The sequence below is a fragment of the Nesoenas mayeri genome (assembly GCF_963082525.1).
Source record: "Nesoenas mayeri genome assembly, chromosome: Z".
NCBI classification, from domain to species: Eukaryota; Metazoa; Chordata; class Aves; order Columbiformes; family Columbidae; genus Nesoenas; species Nesoenas mayeri.
In genome coordinates, this window is record NC_137542.1 from 41,755,448 (window position 1) to 41,772,913 (window position 17,466).

At 36.3% G+C, this 17,466-nt stretch overlaps 1 protein-coding gene across 1 annotated transcript in view; it reads left to right on the forward strand.

Annotated features, from left to right (window-relative positions):
- MAN2A1 (mannosidase alpha class 2A member 1) overlaps window positions 1-17,466 on the forward strand; it is a gene marked incomplete at its 3' end in the record, with an annotated part of 106,902 nt that overhangs the window by 77,355 nt on the left and 12,081 nt on the right. Inside the window, exons 16-19 of the mRNA XM_080362024.1 lie at window positions 5,859-5,973; window positions 8,929-9,062; window positions 10,166-10,307; window positions 13,736-13,869. Of these exons, the coding sequence (XP_080218150.1) occupies window positions 5,859-5,973; window positions 8,929-9,062; window positions 10,166-10,307; window positions 13,736-13,869 (525 nt within the window). The remainder of the gene's footprint in view (window positions 1-5,858; window positions 5,974-8,928; window positions 9,063-10,165; window positions 10,308-13,735; window positions 13,870-17,466) is intronic.

Sequence of the window (17,466 nt, forward strand, 5' to 3'; positions counted from 1 at the left end):
AAGTTGCTTCCATAAAGCAAGCTTGGAGTTTGATGTTTACCAGTTCAGGAAATAGGCAAGAGTAATCATTCTGGTTTTTGTTGTTGTTATATGTGTGGATCAGTCTGAAAGTAGACAGAACAGTTTTCTTTCCTTTTAGTATTCTCTCCTAGAAACTCGTATTTTCATATCTGTGAGCTGGCAGTTTTAAAGCTTTTAGTATATTTAGTCGCGTAATTGTTTGTGTGATTTACGTTCAACAGGGTTCACTCATTCCTAATGATTCTGTCCCTCCTGTCTCTCAAGTGTCAAAGTAGCTCAGTGGCAGCCTTGAGTCAGGACACTGGTGTGAAGTCCAGGACAATAACACAGAGCAGATGCTCCATGCTGCAGCTCTGGAGATGAGGCAGTGCTCCTATTGTGTCTTTGTATTTTTTGCAAAACAGAACAAAAGCAAGGTACCAGCGAAAAAGACAGGCAGTATCTTAATTTTTTAAAATGTCTGTGCTGCTTAACTTATTGACAATGTTATCAAGGTTTGGAAGGACGGGACTACCTTGGACCTCACAACAAATGTAAACAAAAGCATCCTGCCTATGCAGGCAAAACATGATTGTATCTCTGGTGATTTTGTGAAGGATGACCAACTCTGTAAACTTGTTAGATCTGGGGAAGGGGCAAATCAGTATTCAATAAACTTTGAAATGGTTAGATGTCTGTATTTTCTTCCGTGTGTTCAAGAAGAGCTAGTATGTGATGCTCTACTTACAAGCCTGCTCAGTATCGATAAGGAATAGAAAAAAACAGGTTTTTTTTCCCAAGGAGTCAGATGCTGAAGTGTTTGGGGGATCAATGTGAGTGGTTCATTTTCTTGTTTTACAGATAAATTTTTCAGAATCAAAGTGGATTTCTTTGATAGACCCAGACTGGGAAGCTGCGATTCTCCCTCAGGCAGCTGTGTCTATGCATGTGTGTATGAGTTGCTGTATGTACTTATGTACTAACAGAATATACAAGAAAATATACTGCATATTTTTTTTTGTCCCACAGGATCTCTAGTGCTAGAGCTTTTCTCCTTTTTTTCCTCTTCACACTTTATCTCCATGGTTGGACTTCCTTTACTGATGGTGATCTCTGACTTGCATAGCTGCAGAGGCTGCTACTATCTTCAAAAAACTGTTTTTGAGACAGGTCCTTTTTTAATACGTCAGGGTTACCTCTTGCTTCTACTTCTCACAGAAGAACACATATCTGAGTTGTCCTAATGCCTGGCCTTCAAAACTAAGCAAAATATAATGGTATCTTTCTGCATTTTTATAAATGAGCTTGGGGTGTTCCACTGCCCAAAAGGAGAGAGACTATCCATTTAGAGTATCCTGCTGGATCTGTCTTCAGATCTGACCTCTCAAAAGGGTAGAGGACCTTCATTCAAGCATAGCAGCCTTATTTTCAATGCTTGTCCTGTTTTTGCATGCCTGATAGCAAGAAAAGACAAGTACGCAAGCACCGCTACCTGGCAGGTACTCAAAATATTCAAGAATCAGTCTCTGTTCTTTCCTTGGTGCTATGTATTTTTCGCAGACATTGTGTCTGTCATCTAAAAATCTGCCCCCTTATTGGGTGGGTTGGTTTTGGAGACAAAAGTATTAAAGTGACAACCATCTTCTTCTGCCAAGTAATACTTAAAACTCAGTGCTCCAGAGCTCATAGTATTTGATTTTTATTCCCCACCACCCCAACGCAGTATAATCTCAAACCTTTCCAAATGAAGGGTAGTCTGCTATTGAGAGGCAACTTTTCCTGTAGGCTTTGTCTTGTGTTCTTTTTCTAAAATCTCAGGCATATCAAGAGCAATTCGGACAGTGTTGGAAAGCTTTCCTCTAGGCATAGTTTATTTGACTTCCACACCAATAGTGTACTGCACTGCCAGAAATTTCTAGGCCACGCTAAGATAGTTTGCATTGCTTCACTTGACTACAGGGGAAAGGCTTACTGCCCATGCTTCATGCCTTCAGGCTGCAATATGCCATGCCAGCTTCTATGCAGGGCAGTAAACCTTTAAGTGAAGGCATCTCTCCAGTTGTCTCTGCCCCCTGGCACTTAGGCACCCCGTTTGATGCCAAGTATTTTAAGATATCATAGGGAGCTACGGGATATTATTTTGCTCCAAGTATTCTCGCTTAAAATTTCTAGCTCACTTCTCTCGCCACTCTGTCCTTCAAGGCAAGGCTGTTGTATTTCTTTTGAATAAGAGTACTGAAAAACAGTTTCTGGACCCTTTGACCCATAGTTCTGTTGTCCTGTTTCTGAAAATACTGCTTTCCAGGCTAAACAAAACCTACAAGAGCAGGCTACTTAATCTTGTACAACAGAAGTCATTCCAGTGGAGCTGAGTGAAACAGATTTTACAGTAGTCACATTCATTTTAACTGTTTAGAAGTGTAGTCTTGGGACTACCACTGGGTATTAGATCCAGATATTTTTATTCCTGGTTTAGTGTTTGAGTAATCATAGAACCCTTCACTCTGGAAGGTCATTTAATCCAGTCTCCCTCTCAGAGTAAACACTGAATTTAGACCAGGGCTTTGTCCAGTCAGTTTTGCAAATAGCTCTATCATTGTTTTTTCCTTCCACTTAGAAATGAAAGTGGTTTCTGTCTGAGTAGTAGGAGGCCCATTTCTGCATTTTGGTCAGACTTCCACATCAAAAGTGTCTTTATATTTCAGATCCAGGACCATGATCGTTTCACAGGGCTCTATGCATCTCTCCAAGGATCTTTACAGTGATACTATAATAATTTCATGTTCAATGCATGAAGATGTTTTGGTGCTTAAAAGCCTGATTCGGTGAAATGTTTTCAGCATGGCAAACCTGGTCAGTTGTCTGTTTATAGGTTCTGAACTTTGTATGTCTCCTGATGACTATCAAGAAATCACTTTCTAAGATTTTTGTTTTTCTAGGCACTAAATACGGATTAAGAGGCTTCCCTGTTCTCTCAGTACATTTTTCTTCTTGTTTTTTCTCATTTGCCCAACAATTGGGAAGCAACACATGTCCTTGAGAACTTGAGTATGCATCATAGCTCTGCTCTTGATGTCAGAAAGAACTTGTCTAACCCCTAAAGCCACATGAGAGCATGTGCCTTTATGACTCTCTTTACTCATGTGTACCTTTTCCCTGCAGTGTGTCTGAACTAGCCGCCTGCAAACTGGTTTTGGTACATTTCTCTCTTTTTTAAAAAATAATAATTAACTTCAGACAATATTTGCAAAATGGCAGTTCCTTTTCTTTCCTATCACCTTTTCTTTCCATATAGTTCGGAAGGGTAATTATGATTGCTTTTATCTTCAGCTGGGAGCTGATCAGGCTACATATGGAGCTTGGAGACTGAGTATGTAAACTTGGTGTTTGAGGCAATATCCCAGAATCTGAGAGCTGTTAAATGCATCTTATTTCAGTTTTCTACTTGTGTAGGAACAATGTATTTTGGTACTTGTCAATGTCACAATCATGTTTCATACTAACAAGCTTAATGGAACAGCGTTCTTTCCAAGGATTTTTTTTTTACTATTTAAAAAAATTACTTCAAGTAATTTTTAATAAGAGTACAACCTTTTGCATACCTTTGTCACCCATCCAGCATCTCTCCATTTTGCTGGTTTGATCCTGGATAGCTCCAGTGAGAGCCTTACTGAGAAGTGTTCTTACAAACAACAGAAATAAGCCCATAAGATACGTGTTACTTTGCTAACAGAATGTATTTGATAGGCTGATGTTTGTGTGAGTAGTATTCTCCTAAGTAGTAATTAGTGAAGGTATTTGCTTGGCCTGAAGACCCCAGGTATCTCAGTTAATTTTCTGAGAGTTTCTTTAGCTGCTGTTTCAGCCCTTCATTGCTAACTTGAAGCTCTTCATGTTGCCCTGCAGGTAGGATTTTGAAGGATTTGATTATTGCACCTTCCAGTCAGTAATCCAGTCTGTGGGATGGTAATCTAAACATACTTCTAGGAGCATGTAGTCACCAGGTTAAATGAGTTTGTCTTCTCTAGCTGTGTGTGATAGATAAGCAGATAGATAGCAACGTCTCCTGCCAGAAGAATGGGGGAGATTCAGTCTGCATTTACTGATCTTGGCAGTTTTTTGTTAAGATAAAAGAACCAAAAGCCAACTCAAATTCTAACCTAAGATGTGGTCTTCAAGTTTCCTTTATCCCAGATGGTTATTTCATCTGGCTTCTGTACCCTCCTAATACTACGCTGCTCCTGGATTTGTCAGCTAGGAAATAGGTTTTGCTTAGTAACTCTTGTCTGTCTTGATAAGATGAGACCCCTTGGAAGTATGCCATCATTATTTCATGTCAATTGTTAAGAAGTCAAAAAGACTTTACTCACTTGGGTTTTATACTGATTAACAGGATAAAATGTTGCTGTGATGATCTATGGAAAAAACCTGTCCTCTCCCTAAAACAACCAGTCTTACTGAAGTGTAAGCAACTATGATTCCTGTACCAAACTCCTGTACAAAGTACTCCCGTAGTTGATAGCTGCAGAGTAGCCTCTTGGAGCTCTGCCAAGCTTTTATTAAATGATGTTTTGTTTGAAGTTTTAAGAATAAATATGTAAATAGAAAGGCAAGCTTTTAGTCTTCAGAAGTTGCAGTTTATTCTTTTATACAATACTTCTTGAAATATTATCTGTCAACGTACATATAGTTATTTGCTCAAAGATGAACAGATGATATGTACTGGTACTTGTTCTCTGACATGTTTTGCCTCTGTGTATGTAATCTTGATCTCGTCTCTTCCTCAAGATGTGTTTGGTCTTTGGTTTCCTTGCTTGAGAAGAAAGAGCATGTTCTGTCCTTGTTACGACATTGGTACATACAGGAGGAGGACAGCCACACTCTGAGAGCTTTCTGCTTAGATCCCTCTGAATAACGTGTTTTCCTAGTATTTTGAGGGATTTTTTTGAGTTAAGTCTTTATTATTGCTGTTACTTTGTAGTAGTAGTAGTAGGTGTTATATTTTCTTTTTTGGCTTTCAACACACTTAATATCTAACCTGTTTTTACCTTTGTAGCCATCCATGTATTTCTGTATAGTGTACACAGTTCAGTTTGGGATCAACTGTTTTAAAAAAAAGTCATCATTTGCTTAGCCAAGACTCAAAATACTGTAACTACGTGGACAAATAATTTTCTTCATCTCTTTGGTTTGCATGTGGATAGGTGAAACTTCTGCCAGTCTTTGAGAGACATTAATAAGAAGCCAGTGTCCCTCTGGAGGTTTGTTAATGGTTCCCAGCTCTAGCTTGCATTCCAGGGGACTCTCCTGAACAACTGTAGCTGCTTGTGATGAAGAAAAAGCTTCCTCTTTCATTTTCAAAAGGATATGCAAACTGATCCACAAGACAGTGAAGAGGCAGCTTTCCCCATGCAGTGTGTACCACTGATACAGCAAACTGTGAGCAAACCAAACAGACAGTCAAACCATTTGCCATAGATTATGGAACTACAGTATCTGATTACTGGTTAGCAAGTATAATTTTGATAGCAGAAAAGCTCCATCCAGATGTTTGCAGTATTAATACATTACTCTGTTTAACTGTAGACCTTGTATCCGTTAATCCTCATAAAATACCTGTGAGATATGTAGTGAAGGTTATCTTAGTTTTAGCTAAAGGAAAATTGAGGCTTTGAAGAAAAGTTTCTGAATTTCAGATTAGGAGTAATTTTTTAATTACCAGTTTTTAGACTAGACTTAGAGAACAGTTTAAAAACTTAAGGTACTATTTAATATTTATTAAGTACTTTGATTTATTTACACTCTTTTATGCAAAACATTTAAAATAATTATTCTAACTTCCTATTTTCTTTTTGTAGCCTTATATTTTTACAGATCCACCTACCATAAGAGTTGCTCATGGAAGACTTTTCTCAGAAGTTGTATGTTTTTTCCAACACGTGACACATACCATGAGACTGTATAAAGTCCAGGGTAAGAGTTGTGAAATTCTGTCTCTCTCAGCAGTTATTTTTCATCACTACAGTCTTGGATCTTACCTGTATTTTTAATGTTTGAATGCACTTCTGAACTAGTACAGAATTTGTCAGACTAAAGTATTTACCGGGTCCAGTGCACTGTGATCCCTTTCTGAACATCATGCTGGTCATGAAGCTGACATGCTTAAACTCAACAGATTTACTGGAGGTACCTCTCATTATTAGGAAATATTATAGTATAAATTACCTACAGGGGGATCCTGAACTTTACTTGGTCATCTGAATGCTGTAGGTAGCTGTAAATTACAAAAATTAGAAGAAGAATTTTAGAAATATCTTGGAGATTATGTAAAAACGTATTTTCTTTCATAGCCTCAAACTTACTTGAGGTACAACAATATCTTCTCTGAAGTCATAAAGAATGTAAGGTTATTTGGGTAGTGGTATTAATAGTGAAGTCTGGTTTACTCCACAACTATAGGCATACTTTAGTTATTGCGAGCTTCCTCTTTATGTCCTTTCACTGATGGAAGAGCTTGTGATGGAATAGGCTGTGTCTGTTAAGAGGCACCAGCACTGAACATGGGCTTATTGACTCTTAGGATGTAAATTCATATCAGTTTTCCTTGCTTTTACTTCAGTATGGCTTTCATTTTTTATTTCTCTACTGTTCACTACTGATTTCCAAGAAAATTTGGGTAAAACAGTAACTTTGGAAACTCTGTACTCTTCCAAACTTGATGATTAAATTGGCCAGTGAAAAATGTAAAAGAGGGAGGAAATCATGGTGCAATTGCATAAAGTTGTTTTCCCATAGAAACTTGATTTAAAATGCTTGATTGTATCTTTTTGTAATTGAAGTAGGAAACATAGATTTTCAGTTGTTCATCTATTTGTATTTCAAAAGTTATAGTAAATACAGCAACATTGGCTATAATTTTCAGCACTTGAAAGAATTTAGACATTTTTGTGTCAGCATTACTTTTACTGTAGGTGTCAAGATGGTTTTCATGGTTTTTAAAATTTTCTCACATTGAATTATTTTTTAAACACCTTCAAAAACAAATAATGAAGCTATAAATATTTTGAAAGTCTTCCTTGCTATTTTATGTATTCCTTTTAGGTTTAAAAAATAGTACTGCCAACACCAACAATACCTACTTTACAGTCACACAGAACTGATCTGTTTGAATTTTTTTTTTCTTTTTTTTTAGTTGTATTTTTTTTTCTTTAGAACTAAAATGGATTTGGATGTAAGTGTGTAAGTGTATGCTTCAAAGTTTGAAGTTGCTAGTTTTTCCCATCTGCCACACAGTGATCAGAATTCCATTGCCAGCTCATCTGATACTGTAATACTAAATCAAAATCTAGATCATGTTACTTATGAATATAAACCAAGATATTGTATATTAATTTGTTGTCAAAGATCCTAAGGAAACATGCTTATATTCAACACATTTTTTTGTATGACCAATATGTAAAATGGACTTAGAGGAAAAAAAGGTACCTTGAGTTAAAGATGTATTAGGTTGCCAAAAAGATAAAAAGAAGGTTACTTTGGTCTCTGGGTTTCAGTAAATTAAACTTTTTAGCAAGGAGGGAACTTACATAAGAAGGTTGTTGGAAACAAATACAGAGCTTGACATCCTCCTCCTTCAGGTGACAGAATCACAACCCTGACTGCATTTTGTGTACTAAATAATAGCATAAAAATTGAAGCAGGTGATGCTTTCAGCATTCCATTGTGTAAAAGTTGAGAGGTTTTGTTTTAGAATTTGACAAAGTAAAGACCTTAAGGAAACTATTCCAACATACTCTCAAACAGGACTGCTAAAAAAATTTGAGACCAAAGTGCGTAAAAGGAAAAGAGGTTGTGCTAGCCTCTGTCTGTGTGCTTAGGAATGTAGGAATTTTACTGAAAGGTACTGTATCATCCTGCACAAGATTTTACAGTTCAGGAGCCCAAGCTGACAAGAACACCTCTGGGTCATGTACGTTGAACTGTTGGAAAAAAAAGTAGTTAGTGTCTAAGATTTTAAAATATTGTCTTCAAGTTTTAAAGGACTAAGTTGGTTAATCAGTCCCTCTGTTTCTACCGTCTTCTGTTTACAATCCATCAGACAAGCACATTGTAATTTCATCTGACTACAAGGAGATATTTCATTTCTCTGTTCTGCTTGGTGGAATTCTTTTCAGAATTATTAGTCCCATTAGACTACAAAAAGGGTAGAAGTGATCATGCTGAATGATGGTATGATTCCATTCCAAACTGTGTCTTGAACTGTTTGAAAAGGCCAGGTTATTATTAAAGTTATTTAAATTTCAGTGTGAGGCACTGTAGGAAGAAATCTCACTGAATATCTATCAGCATTTTCAAATACTTAATCCTTCTTTTAATAAATAGGCATCTTGTGACCTGCTTGTGGTCAAATCTATGTGCAGTTTCTTAATTCACTGTCCTTAAGGAAGGTTCTCTGTGTTTTGGTTAAAGCAGCTGACAGGTTTCCTGCTTAGTGGAACAATTGCTGTCAAGCTGGTAACTTCATTCTTGTTTGTGAATGGTGACAGCCACCTAAGAGTGAAGGGGAGAAGTGGATGGCTGGGTCTTGCTAGAGCATGTTAGCTGCTGCTAAAGACAGCACTTAACAGTTGTGTGCTGTTTCCTACTGATTTACTGGAACTCAAACTGTTTCTTATCATTAATTCCTTCTGTTCCACTTTAGTGAAGGTTTCAAACTGTCTGTTCAAGGAATACTGAATTAGAAATACTATTATAGCATATGGTACATAACTGAACTGGTTTCAAATATCTGCGTAAATATAACAGAAAGGGAAAACTGGGGGAGGGGGAAATCTAGATCACTGTGTTTCTGGAAGCATAGTCATTCTTATGTATTTGGCAATTCTTTTTAAAAATTGAGATATTTTTAAATGCATCTTTTTCCTGTAGGTTTGGAAGGCCAGTCTCTTCAAGTTTCCAATATTGTGGATATTAGAGGAGAATATAATCGTGAGCTTGCAATGAGAATTTCATCTGACATAAACAGTCAAAATAGATTCTATACTGATCTTAATGGATATCAGGTAATTATTGTTTATAAATTATAAATGCCTAGGGTCTCAGTTTTTAACTCTCTTAATACTTCTGATTGTAAAGAGTTTGAGTCATGTTAATCAGACTCTCATTTTAAAGTCCACTAACCATTTAAAAGGAGAAAAGCTTTAAAAATGTATCAGTTACAAAATTTGATTTATACCAGATCAAGCAGCAGCTGTTCCCTCTCAAGGAGATTGTTAGCTATCCTTTTGTGTCCTTTTTAACATAATACTTGCAATACAGAAAGTTATGACAAGACACTATGTAGTTGCTTTTATATCTGCATGCCTTGCCTCCCCTCCACTTTGTGTGTTTAACTAGAGCCCTTTGAGTAGCACAGCACCACATGTATATAAGGTCGAGCAACTCAGACCTGGAGAACAACTGCTTGTTGCTGGGGTGGAAATAAGTGATGTATTTTTCCAGTGTAATAACTTGTTTTATTGGTGATGCATCTGATGAAATATAGTGTGACTATTTTTGTAACTTAGACCCTGCATGAGATAGAAAAGCAAGTTTTCCTTACCTTCCTCCCTTGCTGCAAATAGTTTTTCAAATTCCTTGAAAACCATACCTGCTGAATAAGAGGCTACTGTTTTTTTCAGTCAGTGGATAGGACTGCATTTTGCTGGAGACACTGAGGTGAATATTTAAACATGAAAATAATTTTAAGACGACTACTACTCATTTGTCATCTACCATTCTGGAATTCCACTAGCACTTTAATAAATTTCCATCATAAATGAACAGTTCCTTTTCTGCTACCTTAAATCTATTCACCACTTGCTCTCTAGAGGAGAAAAAAAAATGTATTTCATTCTATAACTGTGATGATTCCTTTTTTTTAGGTTCCCTTGATGAATCTTTCAGGCTTTTAAAATATTCTTTGATCTAAAAGTACATTGAAGTTATCATTTCCAAAGTGTTTAATTTCAGCCACAAATCTCCAAAAAGCTAAATAATAGAGTTGAGTGAATGCTTTGGTGCCAGTTGTGCTTCTAAAGCACGACGGATAAATATCTGAAATGGTCTTTGAAATTTAAATGCATAAAAATAACATATTTTATTGAAGTTCGTGTTCATATTGCAGATCCAGCCCAGACTGACGATGAGTAAATTGCCTCTTCAAGCGAATATCTATCCTATGACTACAATGGCTTATATCCAAGATGCTGGCGTTCGTTTGACACTTCATTCAGCTCAGTCTCTAGGTGTTGCAAGCTTGAAAAATGGTAAGTATAAGATGAAAGGTATTATAAAGGCTTATCCTTCTTGATCGTGTGAAATAGTTCGCTCAGAGGTTGCCATACCTACTAGTGTTTGAAGGGGGGAAATACATTTCTCCAACTCTGACAAGTTTTAGCATATATCCATAAGGGAGGAGATAGAGGTTGTTCCCACATGAGATCCTGTCATCTTCAGTGGAAGATCAGTCTCAGACTAGAGACAGAGCAAAGAGATTACAAAAAAAGATAAAATGAACAATAAATTGTCAGAAACAGGTGTTTTTCACCTAAGAACTCTGATGGAACTCAAGTAGTAAACAGCAAAACTAAGAGGTTCTCTTTTGTACTGGTCTGGTAGCAGAGGGCTTGAGATGGATAATGTAATGGTGATCATGTTTTTTGATTTGTTTACTTTAGAGTAGAAAGCGCTAGTCTTAAGGGATACGCAGTGTAGTCTAACATCCCCAACAAGGAAAACAATAGCAGCTTTTTTGAAGACCAGAATTAGCAAAATAAACGATAAAAATGACCCTGGATAAGAACCAACATGCTTTTTCTGCAGCAAAATCATACCTCACAGATTTGATGAAGTACTTTGAGCTGATGAATATGTTGACAAGAAAAATCAATTCATATTAAGAATTCCAAAAGTCTTGTCCCTCTCAGCAGAGAACGGTGTGATGAATGGCCTGGAGATATGGAAACAGAGGTCATTTTTTCAGTCTATACTGCTACCAGAATGAGGAGGCATTCAAATAAAACTAGCAAGCAGTGGGCAAAATGAGGTATATAAATCATAATTTAAGTTGTATAATTCCTTGCTGTAGTATGAGTTTTAAATTTATGTAGTTTTGAAAAACAGAGTGAACATTTAAAAAAAAACCAAAACAAACCAAAACATCAGAACCTATACCAAAACCTACTTCCCAGTTTCTTTTCAGAAAAAATGTCATATTAATGTCTATTCTGACAAAAGGTGAGTATTGTACTAGATTGACAGCAGTATTAGCAAACCTAATTTGCTTTAGGGCAAAGAGTTAAAACTGGCCTATAGACCAACGCATTAATAAAGCCATAGTAGATAATGTTAGCCTTTTGTTCCAAAACTACCTGATACAAGACCTAAAATACATTTTTTCATGCCTTTTATTGCTAGAAATTCCCTTTGGCCTGACCTTGTAAATGAACTTGACACCACCAGATGTTCGTAGACACTTCTTACATAGGTATTGGAGACTAAATTAGTGCGCAGAAGCTCCATTACTTTGTAGTATTTGTGATTTAACAATCCTAGTCTCTGCATCACAGAATAATGAAACATCTAAGTCCACAGGGAGCCCCACTTTGTCTTCAAGTTAGGGAAGACAAGGCTAGTGCTGTTTCCCATATTGCAGTTAAATATCAGGCAACAATATCAGAACAAAAATGATGCTGAAAGTTGTGTGACTGCTGACACTTCTTTTGAAGGCCTTTCAGGATCTCAAAGGGATCCTGGAAGAAAATTCAAAAACATTACAGTTTAGGCAAGTGCCTTCAGCAGCTGTGTATCTGTGTGTCTGAGACTGTATGTCTCAAGGCATAACCTGCAATCTGAGATGTATATAAATAGCTGATTATTTCTTGCTTCTCATTCTTGAATTAGAGACAGGTTCCTTACTATGGAGTGGCTAGTGAACTCTCATGCTGTCAGATGATCTCGGCACCATGGAGTATGGTTTCTGACTGTATTGTCATGAGTCTTCAACAACAGCTTCTCAGAGACTCAATAACTGTCACAATTTTATTCCTACTTTCTATTACTTTTCCCATTGGTGGGATTGAATGCATAATCATTTTTTAATGTTAGATGCTGAACATCCTCCACCTTATAAGTTCCATCCAGTACTACTATAATTGACTACTTAGTGGATTGTCCTTCAAGCCACAAGGAAATCCTCCAGATAGTTAAGATGCACCGCTGTCATTTAGAGGTGAACTTCCCTGCAGCCTGATGGATAAATAGAAGGGATCACTTATGTCCTGAAGTCTGATGCAATATGTTTATACCATTTTTAAGCCAGACATTTCACTAAAACAGTCTTTTTTAATCTTTTACCTACTTTTGAAATGTTTTTTTTAATCTCTGACTTGTGCAGCACTGATCATTTGTATTTGCTGTTCACAATCGTGTTAAGAATCATAAAGCTTTATTTTGCCAGCCTTCATTATCCTCATTTCCTAGTGAATGTTGAAAATGTGGTCAGCTAGTTTTGGATCTAGATCTTCTGTTTTCTTTGAAAACTTTGACCAAAATTTATCATAGGTTTGTCCTTCTTACTGGGGTTGCAGTTTTTTTCAGAGACTTATACATGTCTGTTAGCCCATGTTTGTGCAGCAATCCACAAAGGCCATCAGTTTGAGGCACAGTCCTAGCCTTATGCCTTATTTCAAAATGGTAGTTTGTTTCATTGCCAACTGACTTCTGTCATAAAATCTGTTTTTCTTGAGGGAAGAACAAGTATTTAGAAAAATTGGATAAGTACTTGTAGGACAAAAATGAAGTATAAAAGAGGCTGCCTTGCTAAGCAGCATTTTCTAGTACCTTAAATTGTGCATTTCTTATTTAGGAAACAACTACTTCAGTCTTCCAGTTTTATTTAGGAAACAAGTACAATTGTTGGAAGATTGAGTGTGTAAAAACTGTAACAGCCTTATTTACATGCCCTGAACTGGTTTCCCTCTGGAGATATAAACTTGAAAAGATATAAACTTCATTTTCCATAAGGTTATTTATGATTTAACAGTGTGCTTAAAGAGGTATGAATGGCCATGCTGCAATTCAGTATAAACTCAGAACTTCATACTCAGTGTCCATCTTGTACAAAGTTCTTTCCTGCTCCCACAAGGGAAAATACTGTTGCAAAAAGGAGTGATGGTGAGTATTTATATACTCATATTACCTACCTGTTTTTCTTTCTGCCTCCAACTGTGAAACAAATACAAATAAAGGAAAAAAAAAATATTTGGGAAGTGCACTCTTTTATGGAGTATAAGATGAAGACACAGTTCCTCAAAAGAAAGCCTCTTCATATGGTTGCAGCTACTTGGGGTGATTCTTTTCTTTGTTGCTTGATGTGTCAAGTATCCTTGTTACAAATAATAGTTAACAGTAACAATTTTTTGTGCTAAACTTCTGTTTAGACTCTTACGTTAAAAATTTGCAGGACTTTGTGCTGAAAGGCTGATGAAAATTTTTGGAAGGTTATAAACAGCCAAAGCCCAAAGGTGTGAACTGTTTTCTTAATCAGTCCTAGCAATATTGACCTGCTATTACTCTTCCATATGCAAGAGAAAAAATGTGAATCTTTAAGTTATATTTCAAGGTATTTTTCTTATGTGTAATAGAGCCTTTACATATTCTTGTAACCTATATGATCATTGTGTTGCTCTTTCAGGTCAGTTGGAAGTGATCATGGATCGTCGACTTATGCAGGATGACAACCGTGGCCTTGGACAAGGTGTGCAAGATAACAAGATTACAGCTAATGTCTTCCGACTTCTGCTGGAAAGAAGACATGGAGCAGATGTGGTAGGATTCACTGTCTGTATTTTTCTGTCTAATTAAGATATAAATATTTATTTCTGTTGCAGCAGCAGTAAACTCACTAAAGAAATCATTCCATGAGCAGTAGAAGTAAGGAAACTAAGCTTCCAAGGGAGTTTTGTCAGCTCACCTGCGTATTCTCACTTTAAAGCCTTCATCTTTCACTATTTCTCACACAAATACTTGCAGTAGCGTCTTACACTTCAACACATGACTGGGGTACTGTTGTGGAAGTCTTGTCTCTTTAATTTCTTTTTTTTTTTTTTGATTGAGGAAGCTTTTGAAAAATTTCTAATTAGCAAGACTTTTACATCTTAACAAATTTAACTGGAACTGGACAAAGGTTGACAAATTATTGCAGATGAATGGATGGAAGGAGAAAATATCTTATAAATCTCATTTTCGTAGGAAATAAGATTCAAGTGGAAATATTTAGATGGCAGACATATAAACCTTCTCACTTCATTGTGTTTCTGGGAAAGTTGAGACCATTTTGTTGTAAGGGGATTTTATACATCTCAGTTCACCTTTTTCTGTATTAGTCCTTTGAATAACTCTTCAGTTTTCTTGCAGTTTTTTGCTTTTTCTCTCTTTACTTTTTTCTAGCATTTTTCAGCAGGTCAAAATAAGTACATCTTCATACTAAGGCAGTAGAATCATGATGACAGCACTAAGTATATTTTGAAATCATCACATAGCTAAGGATGAGAACTTGTGTACAGAGCTGCTAATGAATATCCAGATAAATTTGAATTCTAGTTTATAATGGATATCATTAACCACTGTGAGAGTATGATAATATCAAGCTTATAGCTAATATCCACCACTTAATGACTGGCAATGTTTTTTTCAAGTTGTACATGCCATTATGATTTTATAGTTCCTCATCCTATTTAAGACAAGCAGCATATTAACTGCATTTAGCAGTACAGTGTGCAAATATCTGAGCTAACCTGAAAGAAGCTAACTTGAGTTCTGCAGTACTCTAGCTTTGACAACAATGAGCAGTGCAGAAGTTAATCTACCTTTGCAAGAAGAAACCTGCAGAGAGTTCTATACTGCCACAGAAAACTTTAGTACCCAGTGTAGCTGGTGTTATATTAAATTAGAATGTGAAGAAGGTAAGAAAGAATTATTGGACATGGAAATCTATGTTTACATGAGCAAATAATTTGAAACAACAAGAGCAGAAAAAATCAGTTAGCGCCATGGCACTTGCTTTGACACTTGTCTACAGTTCTGGTATTTTCCATAGAATCATAAAATAACTTGCTAAAAGGTATCTCTGAAAGTCTTCTAGTCCAGTCCCCGCTCAGAGCAGGTCTATTTTTGTGTCAGAGTAGACTTAAAAACTGTCAAAAGCATTAGTCATGTGTTCAGACCATAATGGATATGTGAAGGGTTAGAGCACGTTTGGTGCATACCTCCAGGGGAGCTTCTTAGTTACTTCATTCTAAAAGAAAACTAGTCCATGCACACTGAGACTCCTCTGCAAACTAGCACCAGTACCTGATTAAGTGGGGTTGGCTGTAAGTTTAATTTCAGAAAGGCACTGCTGCTTCAAACCAAAACACTCCTTTGGAAAATAGTTTGAGGTTAGCTCCATTAGAACAAAGGCAGCCTAAAAAAACTCTGGGTTTAACTTGCTAGTGAAACATTTACATGTGTCTTTGCATACATTTACCAGTTTGTTTGAGATACCAGTCAGACATCAGCTCAATAGAATAATAATATATTTCCCTTTTCTTATTAAAATCCTCCTCCTTTCTTCCATTTTGAAAGGTTCTGTGCAAGTTGCTGAGAATCTTTCAAAGGAGAAGGGACAGTTACATGCTATGATCAAGAATCTTTGAGGTGTTTTGGGTACTTTATGTACTTGCAGCATCTACCTTCCTTCCCCATGACCTTTACTGCTGAGCTTCTAATGGTTTTACATAGCTGCAGAGTAAGCATTGAAGGTGCAGTTCATTCTTATGCACACTTAGAGGGGCTTGAAAGGAAGGGGGATCAAAGCTATGAGGGGGTGGGCACAGTCAAAGAGGTGCTGTTGGCCCAGCTGATACAGTGTGCACAGCATCAAGGAACCAAACAGGATGTTTGAAAGACACATTATATTTCTGGTGTTATATCTGGAAGACCCCTTTGCTATATTAACGGTGTTCTAGCATTTTGTTTTTCAAAATTTGTCTGAACATCTGCTTCATGTAACTGTTTCAGATGTATTAAAGTAATGAGGGATATCAGTCCCCTTTCTTTTCGTTTTGTTAAATGTACAAACATATTTTTTCTAGTGCGGTATTACTCATAAAGTAGTTGTTACAATAGTTTTAAAACAGCCTGTCAAAAAAATTACAAAGAAATTATGTGCAGGTTATATATGTAATTGGCTGCAATGTGACTCATACACTGACCCTAATTTTGTTGTCAAGCTCTATTTTGTTATTGACTTGAGGAACCATGGAAGCTATAGGAGGAGAGAGTTTTGATCACTTGGCATATTTGCTAGTACAAACTTTTCCTAAAGTATATTTCAAAATATTTCATTCTGTCTTTTCTCAAAAGCAGTTCTAAAGAACAGGATTTTTTTTCTGCTCTTCGGAAAACTTCCCCATAAAAGTAGAGTGTGAAGTGTGGGATGAGCAATTCTTTAAAATAAACTAAAATAAATGTGGATCACTTCAGTGTAATCACTATGTAGTTTTTTGGTTGTGTCAATATCAGCTAAAAGTTTTTTCTAATTTATGTCTCCAAAATACTTCCCCAACCCCACCCTGAACAGTATATTTCCATGGCAGAGTCAAACCACATGAATGTCCTGAAGCATAAGATTGACTTGTCCAGTAGGTAGGTAGAATTCTTAATAATTGCTAGCATACTCAGGTAGCCTGTATTATAGTCCCTAATCCCAATGTTATCTGTTTTTTGTCTCTTGAATTCTAGCTCATCTAGCCAGTAGTAACTACTCAGACTGATATTGCCACTGTGCAAAAGACTTCAGATTGATGTGTTTTGCTGAAGTTTTGTACTATATTTTTTCCCAGTCTGTGTACTCCAAAATGTGTATTAGACATGACGATATTGTTCATTAAGTGAGCTATCTATGTAGTAAGAGCTGGGCAAATCTCATTTCATTTTGCATTATACTCACCTGACTTATTGACAACTGTGTCCCTCAACCCTCTGTTGATGCTCTTACTATGTTTTGATACAATTTCTGTATATGTACATATTTCTGTATACATATTTTTCTTCTCCTAACTAATTCTCCTATGTTCATTTTGTCCTTGCAAGCATTTTTGGGCTCTACATATGTTTTTGACTTCTCTTCTAATATTAATTCACCTTTTTCCTCAGATTGCTAAGCAAGAATGGAATGCATTTAATTTTTAAATTGAAGGTTTTATTATTATTTAGCTGAGAATGAAACTGAGTACAGTTATCAATACTTGCGTGTCAAAACAGTAAATGTTTCTTTATTTTTTAAAATACAGACTTGTTACATTTATTGTAAGTTTTCTTAAAAAAAAGGCATTAATATTTTTTTGCTTTCTGGGCCTTGCTGTGTTATATTAGTATAAGAAT